The 19,557-nt window shown below is 53.2% G+C and overlaps 1 protein-coding gene across 3 annotated transcripts in view; it reads left to right on the forward strand.

Annotated features, from left to right (window-relative positions):
- MINDY4 (MINDY lysine 48 deubiquitinase 4) overlaps positions 1–19,557 on the forward strand; it is a 103,391-nt gene that overhangs the window by 51,720 nt on the left and 32,114 nt on the right. For all 3 annotated transcript variants that reach the window (XM_047694421.1, XM_047694420.1, XM_047694419.1), the window contains exons 8-12: positions 1,986–2,102; positions 3,320–3,408; positions 11,560–11,661; positions 13,243–13,306; positions 14,333–14,398. In XM_047694421.1, the coding sequence (XP_047550377.1) occupies positions 1,986–2,102; positions 3,320–3,408; positions 11,560–11,661; positions 13,243–13,306; positions 14,333–14,398 (438 nt within the window). The remainder of the gene's footprint in view (positions 1–1,985; positions 2,103–3,319; positions 3,409–11,559; positions 11,662–13,242; positions 13,307–14,332; positions 14,399–19,557) is intronic.

The following is a 19,557-nucleotide window of genomic DNA, read 5'->3' on the forward strand; positions in this document are numbered from 1 at the left end:
TTCCTCCCTTCCCATTTCTTCCTTCTTTTCAAACCATGGAGGGTAGGGGACTGGAGGGGGGTCGGACACTTTTACGTGGCCACAAGCTTGGGAATAAGTGCTCAGGCTCTCTGTATCCACAGGGCTGTGATTCTTTGCAGTGAACACACCTATTTTGGGAAGGGCCCTTTGAGACCCCTAAATTTAGACCACCCAGCAGCAGCAGCATCTCTAAAAACAGCTGAAAAAATTGAGGCCCATCCAGAAAAATGGAGGGCCCAGGGCACACAGCCTCCACAGCACCCAGGCTTCTAGGCTTGCCACTCTGTGACCTGGTGACCCCACTGTGCCTAGCTGGCAGCTGTTCTATGATTAAGAGAACAGACATGGGCTTTGGCCAGAAAACTCCAGTCCCTGTGGTTTCTAGGCTCTTGAAAAACTCAGTTCAAATACATGGATTGTTGTTGATGTAAGAAGGGAAACAAAGCCCTGACAGATGATTTCATCCAGCTTTCTCTCCTGTGTGCTGCCAACCCACGTTTGATGACATGTAGACAAATGCATCTGTCACCAAGACTTTCTTGTACTAAATGAAAAATAAAAAAGAACTGATTCTGAAAGGAAGTAATCTGAATCTGTAGGAAAGATCTGACCTGGAGATGTGGCAACAGAGCCCATGTGTTGGCCTTCTGAGACCTTGGATGTAAAGTTATGGTGGGAGAGAGGAGGTAGCTGGCATAACGAGGGGGCATCCAGGGGGAGGCTCTGCCTTCCCGGGCTGGTCAGGGGGAGTGGTGGGCACTTTCTGGGGCTCTGGAGGGTGGGGCTTGGGCTTATGAGATATGAACAGTGAAATCAGTATCAGCCAGAAGCTTAGAGAAGACAGAGCTGTGAAGAAATGGAGGTGCTGCCTTGATAGGCAGTGGGAACCCCCTCTTCCCTGGGTAGTTGGGGTTCAAGCTGAGTTCATGGGAGACCACTTGTAGGTGATGGCATAGAGGAGATTCTTTTTCTAAGTTTTTTTAAGACTATTTTATTTATTTATCTGACAGAGATCACAAGTAGGCAGAGAGAGAGAGAGAGAGAGAGAGAAGGAAGCAGGCTCTCCACTGAGCAGAGAGCCTGACGTGGGACTCGATCCCAAGACCCTGAGATCATGACCTGAGCTGAAGGCAGAGGCCTAACCACTGAGCCACCTAGGTGGCCATTTTTTTTTTTTCCAAAGAATATTTTATTTATTTATCTGACAGAGATCACAAGTAGGCAGAGACATAGAGAAGATTCTTACATGTAGTAAGGGATGGTACTAGAGCAGGGACTGGCAAACTTTCTATAAAGGGCCACATTGTCTATTTTAGGCTCTCTGTTGCAACTGCTCAGCTCTGCCATTGCAATGTGAAAGCCAACATGGAGAAAATATAAGCCGATGAGTGTTGTTATGTTTCAATAAAACTTTATTTACAAAACATGTTGGGGGCCAAATTTGGCCCGTGGGTTATAGGTTGCTAATCCTGCCTCACGGCACCGGTTTTCCAATGTAGCTGCACATTGGTATCGCCTGGAGAGCTTTTAAAATTACAGCCCCTGGGGTCTGCCACTGAGAGGTTCTAATCTAGCTGGGCTGGCACGTGGCCTGAACCTCAGGATTGTTACGCCCTTACAGGTGATTGTAGTGCACAGTTGAGGACCTCCAAGGTCCCTTCTGAAACTACAGTTTTAGGTTTCAGGTTTCCTCTAAGGAGCCTGCAAAGCCTTGGGCATGTGGGTCAGCACAGGAAGGTTTGGTTTATGGATGTTTCAGAGGTAAGCCCCTCAGGGTCATGTTTTTCTCTTCGCAAATACTAGAAGAATGAGTCTGCAAAATGAAAAGAAAAATTGATGAGCCTGCTGGAAAACGGGCTGCTCAGCTAGAACGCGGGAGCGGCTCCTGAGGGAGTCCGGACACTGGGCGGCGCATTACTGTTTGCCTTTAAGACATCTCATGAAACTCTCTCTTCTTTTGACAGGACATAAAGGCCCTTCTGTTTGGCTCCAGCCTTTGCTGTTTCAACGAGGAATGGAAACTTCAGAGTTTTTCCTTTAGTGACAAAGCCTCCTTAAGATACGGCATCGTGCAGAACAAGGCAGGTCGCTTCTAGGTTCCCCAGGGACATCGCTGCGGGGCCTGCCGCAGGGAGGGCCAGGTGTCCTGCAGTTCACTGAGCTAGCCCGTGCTGACCAGCCCCATGTTTGCCGCGTGCTCACCCAGGCCTGGAGCTGGCAGAGCAAGAGCTGGGGAATGTGACCTGTCTCCTACCAAGGCTTCTCCTCAGTGTCCAGAATCCTCTCTGAGAGGGGCAGAAGGAGGCTCTGTATTCAGTTGGGGGCCTCAGAGGGGGTCCTCAGGCAGAGTCCTGGGAAGTGGTTTTGCAGGTAGGACTGGAGAGAGGCCACTTGAGGCAGGAGGCATCACGAATAAAGGGAAGGCTTTGAGAAGAAGTGTGAGAGGAGGAGGCGTGTTCTAAGACGGGGAAATGTAGGTGCACGAGGGCAGGATTTGGGCACGGTGTATACACATTTCCTGAGTCATACACTTTAAGGCCCAGAAGATACTCTGAATCCAGCAGCCCAACGAGGTTCCGTTACTCAAGCTCCAGGAGCCTCCCCTTGGCCCTCACTGCCTGAGGAATAGCCCCAAGACCGTTACGTTAGCCTCTGTCCCTAGTGTGGCCAAGCTCAGCACATCTTCCTCCACCCCCAGTTCAAGGGTACCCATGCCTGCTACTCGGATAATCCTTGTACTTGTTGAACGGGGTGAGCCCCTCAAGGAGACTTCTTCCTCTAACGTGGGGGGCCGGGGGACAAAGATATACCTAATGGGTCCCAAGGCAGGCCACAGCTGGGCAAAGATTGCTCCCATGAGCAGGAGCTGTTGAAGGGGCTTTTGAGATGTCAGGGAAGGCTTCCTGGTGGAAGAGGCCTTTAGGATGGATTTTAAGGGCTGAGTAAACCACTGACACCCTTAGCCCATGGACTTGGAAACATTTCCTTGAATGACTGGAGACCTATGGGGATGTACTTGATTGTACAGCCCACTGGTTGTGAAGGCCTGCTTTCCTCCTGTGAGACATGCGGACTTGCTCCTTCCTCCAGTGCTGGGTACCGGGATCTTTGTTAGCCCTTCTCTGTGAGCAGCCTCAGTGCTCTGTAGAAGGACTCGGCATATCAAAGGCCTGCGTTTGAGAGGCAGTGGCTTGGTGGCCCTGTGTCTTAACCTGTGGCCAGAGGCTGGTTCTGGAGGAACAGACAACTTGGCCTTGGGGCAGTCCTCACTGGCACTAATATGTGTCCTCCTTTGCAGGGGGGTCCCTGCGGTGTTCTGGCAGCTGTCCAAGGCTGTGTCCTACAAAAACTCCTGTTTGAAGGAGATAGTGAAGCTGACTGCGTTCGGTAAGTCAGCGCTCATTCTGGCAGTATCTTCCTTTCCCAAGACTTCTCCTTAGTGTCCAGAAAAAACAAGCAAGGAAGCGTGTGTGTTCCCTGATACTTCCTGTCTTCTGGAAAGGGAAATACGGACTGGCTTACAGGGCCAGCGCTGCCCTGTTTAAATGACCTGCATGCATTTGTCTCTAAGTCCCGTTCCACGTGCCAGTCACTGCGGGAATGGCATCGAAACTAAGGCTGCCCCTTCCTCAGCATTTGAGCGCAGCAGCTGCCCAAGTCCCATCCACACCCACATCAACCCACTGACCCTTCGATTGAGGCCAGGTCTCCCCTCCCTCCCCACGTTACCTCACCTCTGCCAACAGCCACGACCACACATTCCAGCCGGCCCCACAGTGCATTGCTTCCACTCCCTTCAGCCATTTGTTTTCCACCTCACACATTAAGTGATTGCACATGGGCACCTCCTTCTCCTTCTCACTCACTCCGCAGACTTTTCTGGAACATCTCCATGCAGGCAGAATGCTCTGTGCGGTTGAGGGACTGTGGTTGGGGCTAAGATAGAAGGATTGGCCAGGTGCTGGCCAGGGCGGGGGCTAGATGGCCAATTTGAGGATGGCCTTCTTTCATCTCCCTGTGTGCCCAGTGACTAGCTTGTGCTCACTTACCCCAGAGCTACAGAACTGGCATGTGTTCTTTTCTCTCTTTCTCTTTCTTAGTTGAAAAATAACATGCGCACAGAAAAGTACACGTCTCAGAAAAGTGCATGACTCCTGTGTGTTCTGCTCAATGAGTTATTATAAAATCCCGCACCCCTCAACCTATCGGCCAGATCAGGAAAGAGAAATGTTTCTAGCACCCCAGAAGAGTCCTCCTGCCTAGTAAAGACCTCCATTCTTCTCCCAAAAGTTGTGATTAAACAGATTCTAAAATCACAGCTGAGCTTTGCCAGTTCCTGAATTTTAATGAAAGGGACTTGATCTTTGGTGTAGGCATTTCAGTGCCTTAAAAAGAAAAAGAAAAAGAAAAAGAAAAAGAAAGCTTAGGTGTTCTAAGGCAACAAGGCCCATTCCCCATTTGTCCATGTTCAGATTCCTAGGAGGGATGCTGAGTACCCAGCTATCCTGCCAAGCTCAGGACAAATAAAACATCTTTTACCAGCTTAGAGGATTTTGCCTTAGGTAGCTTTTCATGCTTGGCATTTTAGAATTTCTCTAATAATACAATTAATTACAAAGTAATCATCAAGGTGTTTTGTCTCAAGCTCAAAGATGCTAATTACCAGCATAACCCAGCTATAACCAGAGCAGAGTGACCTAACATTTCCACAGCAGGACCTCACCTCATCCTTGTTCTCCTCCATACCCGCCCACCCCCTACCAGTCCAAACATAAACTGCTCCTGTCCATGCAGGGCCTCTGAAAGGCCAGCCAGCCAAGTGGTGCCCACAGTGTGGGCGGAGACCCCGCTGTCGATTCTCCTAGAGAGGCAGCACAGTGCCTGATGTTCTGGAATGCTCCTAACTGAGTGGAACTTGCTAAATGAGGGACCTCTGTCTGCCCTCAGAGGGTGCAGGGACTGTCCCTGAGTGCACGTGCACCTGCCTGCCCATGTGCCTTCCTTGCACTGGATAGAAGCATGCCGGGAGGGCTTGGCAGGTGCTGGGAGGGCATACAGGGCTCCAGAGGATAGCCGTGGCCTTACCTTCACGGTAGCTACAATTGAGCATGGGAGCCAGGCAAATAAGAATCTCTAGGGGTTGTGCCAGATGCTCAGTGCTCCCCCAGACCTGAAGGCGGAGAGGCAGGCCTATTGGAGGGGTGATATTTGGATTCCGCTGAGGTCTGGAGATCATCAGGGCTCCCAATTGGCTTCACATACATGCTCGTTCCTCCCTCAATTTTCCCCTCCCAGCACACCCCTCAGACTTCTTCCAGGGCTCCTCACTGCACAGAGATCTTAACGTCAGGGAGGCCTTCTCTAGTGGAGATGAACCCCAGGCCTGCTCCCAGGCCTCCCCTTGGTGCCCTTGTTCCCTGACATCGTTACCTGTCCATGGTCACACCCCTACTGCCCCACCCCCTGGGAACACCAGCCCCATGAGAACAGAGGCCTTCCTGGGCCGCCTGGTTCACAGCCTGCCCCTGGCATCTAGCCCAGAGCCTAGGCCACAGAAGAGGCCCTCGGAATTTTTGTTGAATGAACGCATACACAAATGCATGAGTTATCCAGACTCACAGGGAGGGGAGGGAATGGTGTTCCAGTAAGGAGAACAGCATGTGCAGAGAGAGGCCCGAGGGCAGTGAGAACAGGGTGGGGAGGGGAGCAGAGAGTTGCCTGGGGTGGCCGGGGCCGGGTTTAGGGGGAAGCAGGATGAGATCTGGGGGTGGCCGATGGGTCAGGGCCCTGCTGCCAGAGGGGCCTCGGGGCCTTACCAGCTGCTAGGGTCAAGCCTTGGCCTTGACCCTTGGGGGAGATGTCTCAAAATTTATTTCAGCCCTCTTCTCACTCAGAGCTGCTTTTGAACTTGGTCTTTGTATTTGGGGGAAGTTGTGGATTGTTTCCCAATGGTTGGGATGGGGTGTTTAAGTTGGTTCCAGGAAGGGCTGTTCTACTTGGGGCACACATAGGGCAGGCTTGATTCTTGTCACCCACTCTACACATGACTGAGGGGATGTTCCAGCCTCTGGATCCACAGGTACATTCTCCGGGGAGTGCTCTGCTCTCCACACCAGAGAGGGGAGCCAGGGCTTGAATGGCAGAAAGCCATCCTGGTTGGGGGTGCAACTCAGGCTCTGGGTAGAAAGAACACCAGGTCAGCAGTCAGCAGTCAGCAGTGGGAAGTGAGGTCCTCTCCACCTCCCACCATCTGTGAGCCAACCGCTGGCCAGTGTGGCCTCAGGCCCCAGTTTACACTGACAGATGTCTATTTAAGCACCGACTAGATGGAGAGTTCCATTAGGTCTTTGCTGGGAAGGAGGGGGAGGGAATGCAGCCTTGGCTCCCATGGGCTGCCCATCAGCTAGGACTCTGAGAGACAAGTCAGGACCAGCCTAGATTGAAGGCCCTTGGTGGCTGGCTGCTGGGTCTGAGCTGGGTCCTAGGGGCAGTGGTGGGTAGGCAGAGGGAGAAGGGGGAAGAAGGAGCTGCTTGGGGGGGTATATGTAGGGGTGTGCCAGGTGGGAAGGAGCCCAAGTCTGGCTGCCTGGCTCAGCCAGAAGAGGTCCGTGTGGAGTAAACAGGGAACTTGCCCTGCTGGCCAGGACCCACTCCTCCTGGAAGCATGGAAGGATTCATGCCTCAGAAGAGTTACCTCAGTTTTCTTGGGAGCCCCACAACTATGGGTGTTCCTTGTAAGTCCTGCCCCTCTCTACCAGGGCTCCTCCACACAGGCTGAGTGGGCAGGCTTTTTGCTTCCATCCACTGGGGCTCTGGCAGGGGCTAGGGAAGAGGTAGCTCAGAGGGGGACAAGCTGGGGGAGGTCTCAGTGGTGATGGGCTACAGGCAACGAGCACCAGATGCCTACACACACACACACACACACACACACAGAGAGAGAGAGAGAGAGAGAGAGAGAGAGAGGAAGAGAGAGAGAGAGAGAGTCCCGTGTTTCTTTCTCCCACTTCCCCTGCCTTGGGGCTGGGTTTGCTGAGGTTACAGCCTGTCTCAGGGGCTGGAGAACAATTGGGGCTGGGAGGAGAGACTTCTGGCTTCAAGCTAGGACTTGGGTCAAACAAAGCCCAGGGGAGCAAGGGGCTGTTGCCCAGGGTTGGCAGCAGAGGAAGGAAGGGAGCACTGAGTCTGGGTTGCTGCTTTGCTGCTTGGTGGTGGTGAGGTCTTGCAGTGCTGGGTCTGGAGACCCGGGTTGCTGAGCCTCACCTTTTCCACTGGGGAATCTCTGTCTTGCCTAAGTTAGTCTCAACAAGGAAAGGCAAACACAGTCCTTCATAAGTCATCAAGGGCTGTGCAAGCGGGTGGGACCATGTGGGAAAACCGAGGCTCAGAGAGGCATGGTGCTCACTCAGGGTCACTCCTGGCATCTGCAGTGGAGCTCTGTTTGCCATTCCATTCAGCTGTGCCCCAGAGGAGACTCTGAGCAACAGGAGAGCCAGAGAGGTCAGGAGGGCCTGGGCCCACGAGGCTGCTGGTGTATGTCTAAAACACTCGAGTGCCGGATCCCCAGACGGACTCTCAGTGACCAAGGTGCGGCTCTTGTGTTTTACAGGGGCCTTCCAGGGCACAACCCGCCCCCCACCCCCACGCCATCCCCTAATTTGGAAGAACTCCATACAGAAGTACGAAGGGTAATACAGCAAACAGCTCTTGTGAGCAAAGGGTGACAGCTCCGTAGGAGCCCCTCTTTGTGCCCATTGATTTATTCATACAATTTGAATACTGCTGGGCGGGCCGTTGACCTTTCTGCCTGGGCACTGTGTGCTGAGCTGGGTTCGAGGCTTTAGTACTTCCTTTTGACTCTGAAATTCCAGGATTTCAGAAATGACCCAATTAAAAAAAAAAAAAAGTCAGGTGACTCCCCTTTCCTCTTCAGGAACACCATGGTGGCCTGGCGCCCCACGCCACGCAGCATTTGCTGCTGCCCAACTCTGGGCCCCATGGGGGCTCCTGAAGGACCTGTGGGCCTTTCCACACTGGGGCTGGCGGTGGGGCCCCTCCTCACGCCTTCTGCCCACCACCGATGGGGAGCGATTCTGTGAAAGCAGTGTGGGGGATTGACTGTGCCCTCCTGGGAAGTCATGCTGAAATAAAGGCCTCTTGGCCAGGAGGGTGTTTTTTTCTGTGGGCCTGTCTGGCTTCATCAGGACCCACTCCGTCAGGCCGGCAGCTGGCCTCTCCTCCGTCAGGGAAGACAGAACCAGGCATCAAGACTCCATGTTTTTCCCCACGAAGAGGGGTTGTGCTGGTGGCTTTGGGAAGGGACAACGAGTCTTACTCCCCTGCAGGCCTAGAAGAGCCACAGACCTCCGATGAAGGCAACACAGGAGCCACCCTTGTCATTGAGGTTCTGTAGGTGAAAGCAGGGAGTTGCTTGGTGAGGCTGGACTCTGGGTGACTCACCCTAGCGCCCCCTTCCTCTCCTCGTCTGCAAGGACAGCCCTGTCTACCCTGCGGCCAGTGAAATGGCAGAAAGGACAATGCTGGAATGATGCTTGGGGGCACGTGGGCCAGTGTCCACATCTGTGTGGGAAGGCGAAGGCCAGTGAGGGCAAGGGGCTTCCCCAAAGCCTGGGAGCCAGGAACCAAACGCAGCCCCGACTGCTACACTTTTCCATTGTGTCTTCCGGAAAGATGGCAAACTGGGGCCCAGGGAAGGATGGAGATGCTGGAAGTTTTTCTAAATGGAAGCCAGTGAAAAGAAGGAGGACTATGTGTAGAAATGCAGAGGTTCAAAGGGTCTCTAACCAGTCTGTGAGATCAGAAAGACACGGGCCGGACCGAAGAGCCAGGTCTCTTAATAGTGTTGGACGGTGCCCAAGAGACAGGCTTGAGGACAGAGGGTTGCTGGGTCCTACAGCCAAGAGCTCCAGACAGTTGGTTCCAGTTCCCTAAGTCCTCCTTCCTCCCTCAATGCTGTTTTAATTTTTCTAACTTTACTGTGTGACCTTGGGTGAATCTCTTAGGCTCTGTGCCTCAGTTTCCCCATTTAAAAGCAACAATACTGCCGCCTTTCTAGGGTAGCTTTAATGGCTAACGAAATAATACATGTGAAGTATTTCTAACAGTGCCTGGCCCATGATAGGTACTCAGTATATGTCGGCTTTTCAGATCTTATTTGTGGCTACACTGGGAAGATTTCAGTAAGACACATGACTTGCTTAGCGTAGAACACAGTGGCTGTGTGAAAGGTGACCTCTTAGGTCCATGTCTGCAGGTTTCCCAGCATAGATGTTCTAGGCAGAGATTACAGTCCAGACACAAGTTTGCACAACTCCTGGCCACAGCAAGGGTTCTAATTGGGGAGTACCCTGGTCACCCCTGTGTTGTAGGAAGAACCCACAAGACGGAGTAGAAATGCTGGTCAAGCCCTGGCTGGAACAACTCAGCTGGGGAGCAGGGCATACCGGTCCCGGGCAGGGGGCAGGAAGGGGATGGGCAAGGAGATGTGTTTGACAGGATGTGACGGTCACCTGGGTGGGGGCAGGGCAGGAAACAGGAGCTGTGGGGATGATGAAGTCAACTTTCATAGGTTCTGAATCCAAGGGGATAAATGTCCAATCCTTTCTCCTTTGTCTGACAAGCCCTGCTTTGAAGGCCCCTCTCTGTCCTTGGCATCACTTCTCCGGAAACCCAGCACAACATTTCCTCACCTTTGTTTTCATAGTTGATGGTGACCCTGACCAGTGATCTCCCCACAGCCCAGGCTGCCCAGTTTAGTGATGGTGTGGTAACCATTTCCTCGGGGAGCATGGCGGGCTTCCAGAAGCTGCACAAGTAGCAGGCAGGCTGCCATTTCATTTTTCAAGTGGTTGAGGACTTGCTGTTTGTCTCATTATGTTTGAAGGATGACCTGGTGTCAGGGGCTTGCTGTCACTTTCACACCAGATGGTTGGAGTTCACCTTCCTGTCACCACAGCCAACATGGGGACGTGATGTTTCCATAAAAACAATAGTGATAGGTATCCATTATTGATCATTCATCCTGTGACCACAGCCCATACACACATCACCTTGTTTAAAGCTCCCAATGCTACGGGGGAGGTACTAGTGTCGTCTCCAGTTTATGGAAGGGGAAACTGAGGGATGGCTCTGCCATTTACCTCCCATTTTAAGGGCACTGGTCAGCCTGGATACAGACCACTGGCTGTGTGTCTTAGGCACTGGGGAATGACCTGTGTCCCTGGTCTCCTGGTCCCCATTTCTCCAGTTTTCTTTCTCCCCTGCACAGCTCAGCATGGAGCTCAGTTGTTAATGGGCCACTAAAAACATAAAATCCCCACCCCCACCCCTTGCCATGTATTCCTTTGAGCCCCAGCAGGGTCTTCCTCATGGCATCATGGCTAGGAAGATTCTAACACTCAGACTGCTTTTGTAAGAGTTTAATTTTCCTAAGAACATAGAAAAAGTTCAGACTGCAGCAGTGGACAAGAACTACAGCTTTCGGAGCCCCGGAAAGGTGAAACTGAAGGGAGCATCTCTAGCAGGCTGTTGCCTGTTCTAGCCTGTTGCTCATTTCATGCACCAGGGCTTCTGTGTTACCATTTTTATCATAACGCATCTCTCTGCTGTTTTTGCCATTGCTGACTGCCTGTTTTGCTCAAAGTTCATTTGCTCCTAGGATTATGTAATAGCACCATCTCCCTACTGCCATGCCCCTTCCTGCCTTCCTCTGTGTCCCTGGTATACCAGAGTCCTACGGGGTTTCATCCTTGGCTGCCACCTCTGCCCTTCCTCAAACCCCATTTGGGAAATCTCAACCCCCAGAGGGCCAAGGGCTCCTCACATGCTGGTGGGGCATAACCCTGTCCTCAGCCCCATTGTTCTCCTGGGCTTTCCATGTGTCGGATAGCTTCAGCTAGAGGGTCCCGCCTGTACCTCCAGTTGCTCCCCCAGTCCTCCTCTCTGCTCTGTGTTTCTCATTTCAGTGGGTAGCCCCACTGTGCACCCACTAAAACCCTTAGAGATCACCCTGGATCCTCCCTCTCCCGCATCCCACAACCTATATCTAAGTAACCAGCAAGGCAGGGTGCTTTCCCATCATTTCCTGTGGCTGGTGGGAGTTAAGGGCACCTGCTTGTCCAGCCGCTGTCTCCAGGGGCCTGGTTGCTGGGAGTGGCCAAGGCTGGGTCAGGGCGGTACCAGACATTTGGCTGGGATGGCTCACTTTCCTTGGGGTGGCAGGAGCTCCCGAGCACATTCAGCATGGCCTCCTGGGCTCTGTTAGCGCTTACGGCCCTGCAAAGCCTCCAGGATTCCCTCTGCTTGCCCGGGGCCAGTTCCTTGACCTGCTTCTCCTCCAGCCCCACCCAGGGCCTCTCCATCAGGGTTCTTCCTTGGCTCTCATCGGAGAAGGTCCTGCTGGATGGAGTCCCTGGGCTGCAGAGCCCTCTCTGCGTGGCAGAGGAAAGAATGGGCCATCTGCCTCATCCCTTGTGGCTTGTGTCCCCATAGACATAAACATACTCTCCTTTTCCTCCTCAGGCAGCTGCAGCCTTCCAATGCCCGCAGGAGTCACTGCCTTGCCCTGGCCATTGCGGACATCGTGTGGCGGGCCGGGGGCCGGGAAAGAGCCGTGGTCACACTGTGAGTGCTTCCCAGGGCTGTGCACGGCGCTGCACTCATGCAGTGGCCCAGCTGCAGGCAAGCCGGCTGTGTGCTTTCCTGCCCTTGGAATCGTCTGCCCACCCAGCTTGTCTGTGTGTCCTCCCGGACGCCAGCCAGCATGAGCCCAGGGAGGCCTCCCCGCACATAGAGAGGCCTGGAGGGGACTCCATGCAGCTCCAGTTTCCTTTCTACCTGGGGGAGGGGGACCATGTCTGCCTGGCCTTCCTCCCTGGGGAAACTTGGGAGACACATCCCATCTGAGAAAACCACAGACCTCTCAGGAACCAGTCGCCTCTGCTTCCTACCTCTCTCTTGGTCCCCAAAGCATGCTCCCTTTCCCTTTGTCGCTTGGAACCCCGTTCCTTGGAGGAAGAGATGTCCCCTGCCGCCTCTATGTGACTGCAGGTGGAGGACGCCATCTATGTAATCCACGTGGGTGGTTTGCCAGCTCTTCAGTCCAGCCCTTCCGAGTGGAGGCATCACTTCATCCCAGGCCCATGGCTAAGCTTTAGTAAAAGGGGTGCCTTTTGGGGCCAAAGACTACACTCTGCTGGGGTAGAATGGTCAGTAGAGCATAGTGCTTAAGAGAAGGGGCTCCAGAGGCTATTGTTTATTAGCTATGTTTATTAGCTGTGTGATCTTGGGCAGTTGACTCAACCTCTCTGTGCTTCATGTTTACTCATCTGGAAAATACCAGATAAGTGAGGATTATCTGGTAGAGTGACTGTGAGAATTAAATGAGTCACTATAAGTAAATTATGTACAATAAATGATGATATTATCTATCCATTTAAATCATTTGTCCATATAAGTAAACCGTAAGTAATGATAAACGTGAAGGACTTAGGACCATGTCGGCACATACTAAAGTGTCGGTGTTGGGTACTATTGTTACTGTTCCCATGGAGTGCTTATCCTCGTTACCTGTGTTCCAGCAAATACGTTACTACGCATTAATCCCGGCCCTTAGGATCTGCATGGCAGCCCTGAAAGCAAATGGGGCAAAAATTCTGTTTCCCTCCATTTGACAGATAAGCAGACAGAAGGCCCGAGAGAGGCAGCAGCTGCTCTCAGCCTACGCGGCAGGCTAATGGTCCCGCGGGCCCCACACCCAAACCCCGCTTCTCGTGCCTGCCTCACTGGGCATGTATGGTGTAAACAGACGCTGATGGGGTCAGGGTGGGGAGCCTTAGGCTGGAGGCTGGAATTCCTCAGGGCCCTGAAAGCGAAGGGCAAGTCAGCATTCCTCCGTCTGGAAGTCTGTCGGTTGTGGGTGAGAGGCAGGCTCGCTAGTGCCAGGACGTGGGTTTGGTTACCCTGAGCTCTCCTTCTGCCATCTTTTTTCCATTCCTTTTCCCACCCCCACTCGCAGCATCCTCTGGGCCCACCCCAGTGGGTGAATTCTAAGCGGGGGAGAAATGAGAAACCCTTGGTCCTGTTCTTTCCTCCGGAGCCCCCTTCTGATTTGTCCTCAGTTAATGGCACATGTGGTTTCCCCCTGGCTCAAGGGCACGTCTTCTTTCCACACAGAGGATTCATGCATCTCCCTTTCCTTTTTAGGGCTTCGGGAACACAGCAGTTCAGTCCAACAGGGAAATACAAAGCAGATGGAGTCTTAGAAACAGTACGGCTTTCTGGAAAATTATCACGCAACCTTTGGCTTTGTTTGGGGACAGTCTCCTTTCATATATAAGTAAATCCTCCCTCAGCTGGGGACGGGCCAGCCCTCCCTGCAGCCCAGACTAGTGGATCCTCCAACCTGGGATTGGGGTGGGCGTCGGGCGCTGGGTAGGGGGACTCTCGCCAGAACTGCCCTTGGGGAGACTGTACAGAGACGAGCAGGCCATGCCTGATGCCTTCTGGCCAAACCACAGCTGTCTCTGTCCCTCTGTGTCCCCTCGGCACCCTCGCCGGGGTTGTGAGAGGGCGGAGGGTGGCATGGAGATGGAGGGGGAGTTAGAGAGTGGGGAACAGAGCACCAGCCATGAAACCAGACCTGGTATGACCAAGTAAGGGAAAGAAATAGGAGACATGAGGATACAGACACCGTGACATTTTCCACAGACGCACCCCCTCTTCACAGAGGACTTTTGTTGGACCTGGTTTGTTTCCTTTGACCTAAGTTTGGGCACATGTGGCCCTGGGATCCTAAATAGGGGCCTTACCTGCTTGGGTGTTTTGTCTACAAGTGGTTTTTTCCTGAGTTGCCTGAGAAAGCAAAGGAGACTGAGACCCACGGCTTCCCACTGAACTCAGGACACTGCCTGCTGGGCTCAGAGTGGGTCCGGCAGTGGTCAGTTGGATGGGATGCCTGCCCCAAACCCCCTGCGCCCCCAGGTGCTTCTCAGATATCTGTGACTGGCCCGCAGGGGTGCAGCCAAGCTTGAGCTCCCCAGTGTCTCCATTCCTGGGCTCCATAGGCCTGGTGTAGCTGGCAGGGCGGACTTGACCTGGAGACCCCAGCTGGGCCCTGTCCGCCTTTTGAGTCGCATGCAGGCATGGGGATGCCTCATTGCCCTGATTCTCCAGGATACCACTGTGACCGCAGGGACATTCCCACTTGGGGTCTTGTAGCTACCAAAGCCAGGGCAGGACCCGGAACTGTCTGTGGGGCTTGGGCAGCTCACGCCATGCATTTGTGTCTCCTCAGCTCACGCTGCACGGTTTGACCTGCTATGAGGAGTTGGTGACTTTTCTCCAACAAAGCATCCATCAGGTATGGATGATGGTTTATTTGTGGGGGGCGGGGCGGGGTGTGTTGTTAAGCCGTCTGCTTTCTTTGATGGGGACCCTGCTGGGTACAGGACCTTGTTTGGTGCCCTGGGTGGCTGACTGGGTCCTCCAGCACCCTGTCTGCTGGAGGGGATCTGTGCCCCCATTGCTTGCTGTGAGATGGGGTGGGACGTGTTCAGGGCCTGAACAGCACAGAGTACTGTGGGGGTTCAGAGAAGGGCTGTAGCCTGGCTGGCTTGTGGAGGAGGGAGAGTTGAAGTCTCCATGGTAAAGGACATGATCTCTGGAGCCTTCCACCTGGGTTTGAATCTAGGTTTCACCCCTTACATACCAGCTCTGTAACCTGGGGCAACTTCTTTAGCCCCCATGCCTCAGTTTCCTCATCTGTAAAATGGGGCTGATAATAACAGTACTTGGAACTAGTGCACTAGGCTCAATGTTGTCACTGATTTTAACTTCTGTTGTTGATGTTATGATCACCATTGTTATTATTCTAGGCCCCCTTGAGACTGGTTAGCTGTGGACACGTGGAAATGAGGGGGACACACTGCAGAGGCAGGGTGCTGCCTGAGCCAAGGCCGAGAGATGACCTCTGAGGTCCCCAATCACAGGGTCTCATTTTCTTTTCTTTTTTTTTTTTTTTTTTGAGATTTTATTTATTTGACAGAGAGATATCACAAGTGGGCAGAGAGGCAGGCAGAAAGACAGGAGGAAACAGGCTCCCTGCTGAGCAGAGAGCCCGATGCGGGGCTCGATCCCAGGACCCTGGGATCATGACCTGAGCTGAAGGCAGAGGCTTAACCCACTGAGCCACCCAGGTGCCCCTAGGGGTCTCATTTTCTAATGTCTGTGTGTCAGGATAGAAGGAAACCAAGCATTGAGCCCTTCTCCAGTGTGCAAGCAAATGCTCCGTGCCACTTCTCTGCCTTTCCTTCAGTCTCCTGAGCTGTGGGACCAGCTCTTTTAGGCTCCAGAGAAGGCGACGGGGGATTTGCTGGTCAGCCAGGAGGGTGGGAGAACTTGCCAGATAAGGGACCAATCTAGACACTCCTGTCAGAATACTTTCCTCCTGTTCCCCAAAGGCACCGGGGCCTGCTTGGAGACCCCTGGGAGGCAGGGGTGCAGTCACTAAGGCGCTTATTCACCCCCGATTTTCTGCCCCAGAGCTATTGGCTAGGGGTAATTCAGCCCCAAGAGCCAGGCCCATGTCCTCAGCTTAGGACGCCGCCTTTTGGCACAGACTGTTCTGTCTGGCCTTTCTGGGAGGTGCGAGGGAGGGGCTCTGACATGGGCGGGGTCCTGGCCTCAGCTGGCTGTCACTTGCTCCATCCCTGGCTCCCTTTGGTTCTTCATGGGCGTAACCCGGTGGGCTCATCCAGAGATGCTGTAGGGGGCCTGGAGCAGGGGTCCGGGGCCTCCTCTGGCTTCTAACTCAGCCCCATGGGGCCTCAGGCGCAGCACTGGGGCCTCGGTTGCCTCGCCTGGGAAATGGAAGATGGCGCGGTTAGCAGGTACTTCCAGCTCTTTATTGTCCAATAGAGGTTTCTGAAGAAGAAACTCAAATGCACGGAAGAGAACGTTTCTAAATTAAGCAGCAGGTGGGCCGATGGCCTCGGACCCTACTCCCCCACACTGAGAGCATGAATGCAGCGGTGCGCCTGGGAGCTCAGCAGGGCCGATGGCCTCGGACCTAACTCCCCGCACTGAGAGCATGAATGCAGCGGTACGCCTGGGAGCTCAGCAGGGCCGATGGCCTCGGACCCTACTCTTCCCTGCACTCAGAGCACTGTGAGAATGCAGCGGTGCGCCTGAGAGCTCAGCAGGGCCGATGGCCTCCGTGTGTGTGTTTGGACCAGGGCGGCAGGCCCCTGGTACCTGTGGTCGCACCTGGGAGAGGAAGGCTCCCTGGGAGGCTTCTAGGGGGCAAAGGAGAGCCCTGGGGCAATTGCTCACAGGCTCCAAGGGTCTGTCACCATGCATGGATGGCCCTGGCTGGGGGGATGCCTCTGCACCAAGGCTTTCTACATCCTCATCTCAGAAACAGGGCCTCCCTCCTCCCTTGGTCCATACCCCAGGGTTTCGGTGAAGCCCAAGCAAGACAGCGACTGTGGAAGCAGTTCAGAGAGTGGGGCCGGGACTGGGAGAGGGGTCGCCCTCTTCCTGTCATTCCTCGGGACCCAAAGCAGGGAACCATGTGCCTGCGGTCAGTCTTTGGCCCTCCTCCCCCGGAAGGTAGTGTTTTCCCCCAGTGTCTAATTTTGTTTTTGCTGGAAGCCGTTGAGCTGCCTCAGCATTACCCTCACCGAATTCATTTTTCATGGCCTGGGCTTAAGAGGGGCGCCTTGTGCCAGGCCTGGAAGCGGACACTGAACCATCTCGGCCCAAAACAAATCGCGTCCTTGTCATGTTTTCGTTGCCGTCTGCCCTCTGGCCGGGATGTCTGGCCACCCCCACCCCCGCCCTGCGAGCTGGTGAGGCCCCCGCCCCTGCCTCCAGCTGAGGTTCCAGGGTAGGCTTTGGTCCCTCCAGGGCCTGAGCTGGGCTAGAGAATAGCTCCTTCTTCCCAGGCTGTACCAGACACTTTCCCCCCGACCCTCACGGCGGTTTCCAGCCCAACTGCCTGTCTGGGGAGCTCTCCTTCCCGTGCAGGCACCTTGCCCTGCGGCCTCCCATGTCTTGGCAGCTTGAGTTTGATGAGATAATTTTAATAATTTTTTTTTTAACAAAATGGAATATTGGTGCCATTCAGTCGTGTTCAGCAGGGGCCAGTAGCCCCAGGCAGCATCCTTTCTCCCCACTCACTCCGTCATTTCACTAACCAGTCTACACAGAGGGGCTTGTGCACGGCTCCTGGGAAGCTATCCTTGAGGGAGTCCCAAGGGCTGTGGACAGTGCTGGCCTGTGTAGTAGCAGTAGTCCTCTGCGTTTACACAGACGGAGGGCATGCAACGGGCTCCTGTGTTCCCTGCTTCATGCCGGTCCTACAGCAGCACGCATGGCAGAGGGGAACAGACAGAGAAAGCTCTGTGGCTCCCCCAAGACAACGTGCGAGTCCATGGCAGCAGTTAGGTGGCAGGGAAATGGAGACCGAGAGCTCTGTCACTCCCCAAGGCAACATGGAAGTCTGCAGGAGAGCTGCGACAAGAGTTCTGGTCCTCCCAGGCCCCCTTGTTCCCCTGGGCAAGGATATCAGCAGGACTCTTTGCAATGACCAGAACACTTCCACAGACTTGGTCTTATAGAATGTGCACCAGAACTCAAGGGAAAATGCAAGGATGGGATTTGTCATCCTCGTTGTGCAAATGGGGAAACTGAGGGCAACAGAAGCGAAGTGACTGGCCTGAGATCAGAGAATAATGATGAAGTTGATTTAAGATAGTTGTTGATTCATTTATTCCTTTTTTTTTTAAAGATTTTATTTATTTATTTGACAGAGAGAGATCACAAGCAGGCAGAGAGGCAGGCAGAGAGAGAGGAGGAAGCAGGCTCCCTGCTGAGCAGAGAGCCCGACGTGGGGCTCGATCCCAGGACCCTGAGATCATGACCTGAGCCGAAGGCAGCAGCTTAACCCACTGAGCCACCCAGGCGCCCCCATTTATTCCATTTTTAGTCCCCCAAAAGATTCTGTTATTGATAAATTTATAAAAATAAGAAGTTAATTCTATAAAAATGATGTCTTCAGGGCTCTTCTGTGGTCCAACCATAGTAAACCTGCCCCCTCTTGCCTCTCTGGGCCTTTGCATGTGCTTTTCATCTTATCTGGAACAGCATTTCCTTCTCTTGTGATTCTTTCTTGTCCTTTGGGTTGAGATATCACTTTCTCCAGAAAGCCTTCCTTTACATTCCTTTCTTCCCTAAACCCTAAGTCTGCTCAAATGCCCTCTCTGTGTGTTTCCAGAACACCTTGCTTTTCCTGTCAGAGTAGAGCCCCTCCCCCGCTCTTTTGTAGGTGTTTCTTGTTCTTTCTTCCCTGAGTTACTTCCCATGAAGGAGATCCATGTCCACCTTGTTCACAAACATAGCATCAGCAGGAAGCATCCTCTTGGCATGAAAGTTCACACAGAAAATTTTTTTTGAATGACTAATCAAATTACGGTGTGAAAATAAAGACTATGTTTTGAAGGAAAGAAAAGATAATTTTATCAGAAGCTTGAGTCAAAATAATTACCACAGACGAGGACCATGTCTGGCTTGGAGCTTCCTGGCAACCCAGGCAAAATGGAAATATGATAAATTATATCATTCTTACCGTTTCAGGAAAACAAGCTTCTTTAGGTCTGGTTCCAAGTCCACAAAAAAAAAAAAAAAAACGGACCACACATAAGGAACGCTGACTCTAGTCAGGCAGCATCTGCCATCCCAGATCACAGATGGGGATAAGGTGGGATGACACTGAATGGCAGCGGGGAGGGCTGACATTTGTCTAGGGAGCCTGAGTGACCTAGCCTGTCCCGGAGGCTGTGGCCTTCTGGGCCCACTGGACAAAGGGCCATGCAGAGCTGGCATTGTACCCATGGCTCCCCTGGGGGTCAGGCCCTGTGCTACATGCTTTACAGGGGTTATCTCACTGACTCTTCACAACAACCTCATGAAAGTTGGGCCCATTATCATCATCCCCATTTTACAGATGAGAAGACTGGGGCACAGGGAAGTTAGGGAAGGTCTCTGTGCTCACCTAGCTAGGAGTGGCACAACCAGGATTGAAACCCATGCAGACGGGCTCCGGGTGGTGGGCTCTAAACCAGAGTTGGGACTGGGGGGAGATGAATAAGGTGCTCTCCTTGGGTGCAGAATTCAAGGGGGTACCAAAATCCTCAGTAATCAGCAAAAATAATATTTTCATAGCAGAATTAATCCAAAAAATCCACAATGAATGAAATACCAAAAATGTTTGGCAGATGGGATCTATCCTTGCACTTGCACGGCTCCCCTCACTCACCCCTCCTGACCCTGACTCTGTCCCCCACCTGCTCTCTGTTGCTCTTAATGCAGTGCATGTCTAAGGGATTTGGAATCCGATGGAGCCTGCTGGCATCCCAGCAGACCACTTACCAGTGGTGTGACCTCAGGCCAGGTGCTCAGTGTCTGAGCCTGTTTCCTTCTGGGGCAGAGGGCAGTGTTAACAGTACTGTCACACCAGCC

The sequence above is a fragment of the Lutra lutra genome, chromosome 11 (assembly GCF_902655055.1).
Source record: "Lutra lutra chromosome 11, mLutLut1.2, whole genome shotgun sequence".
NCBI lineage: Eukaryota > Metazoa > Chordata > Mammalia > Carnivora > Mustelidae > Lutra > Lutra lutra.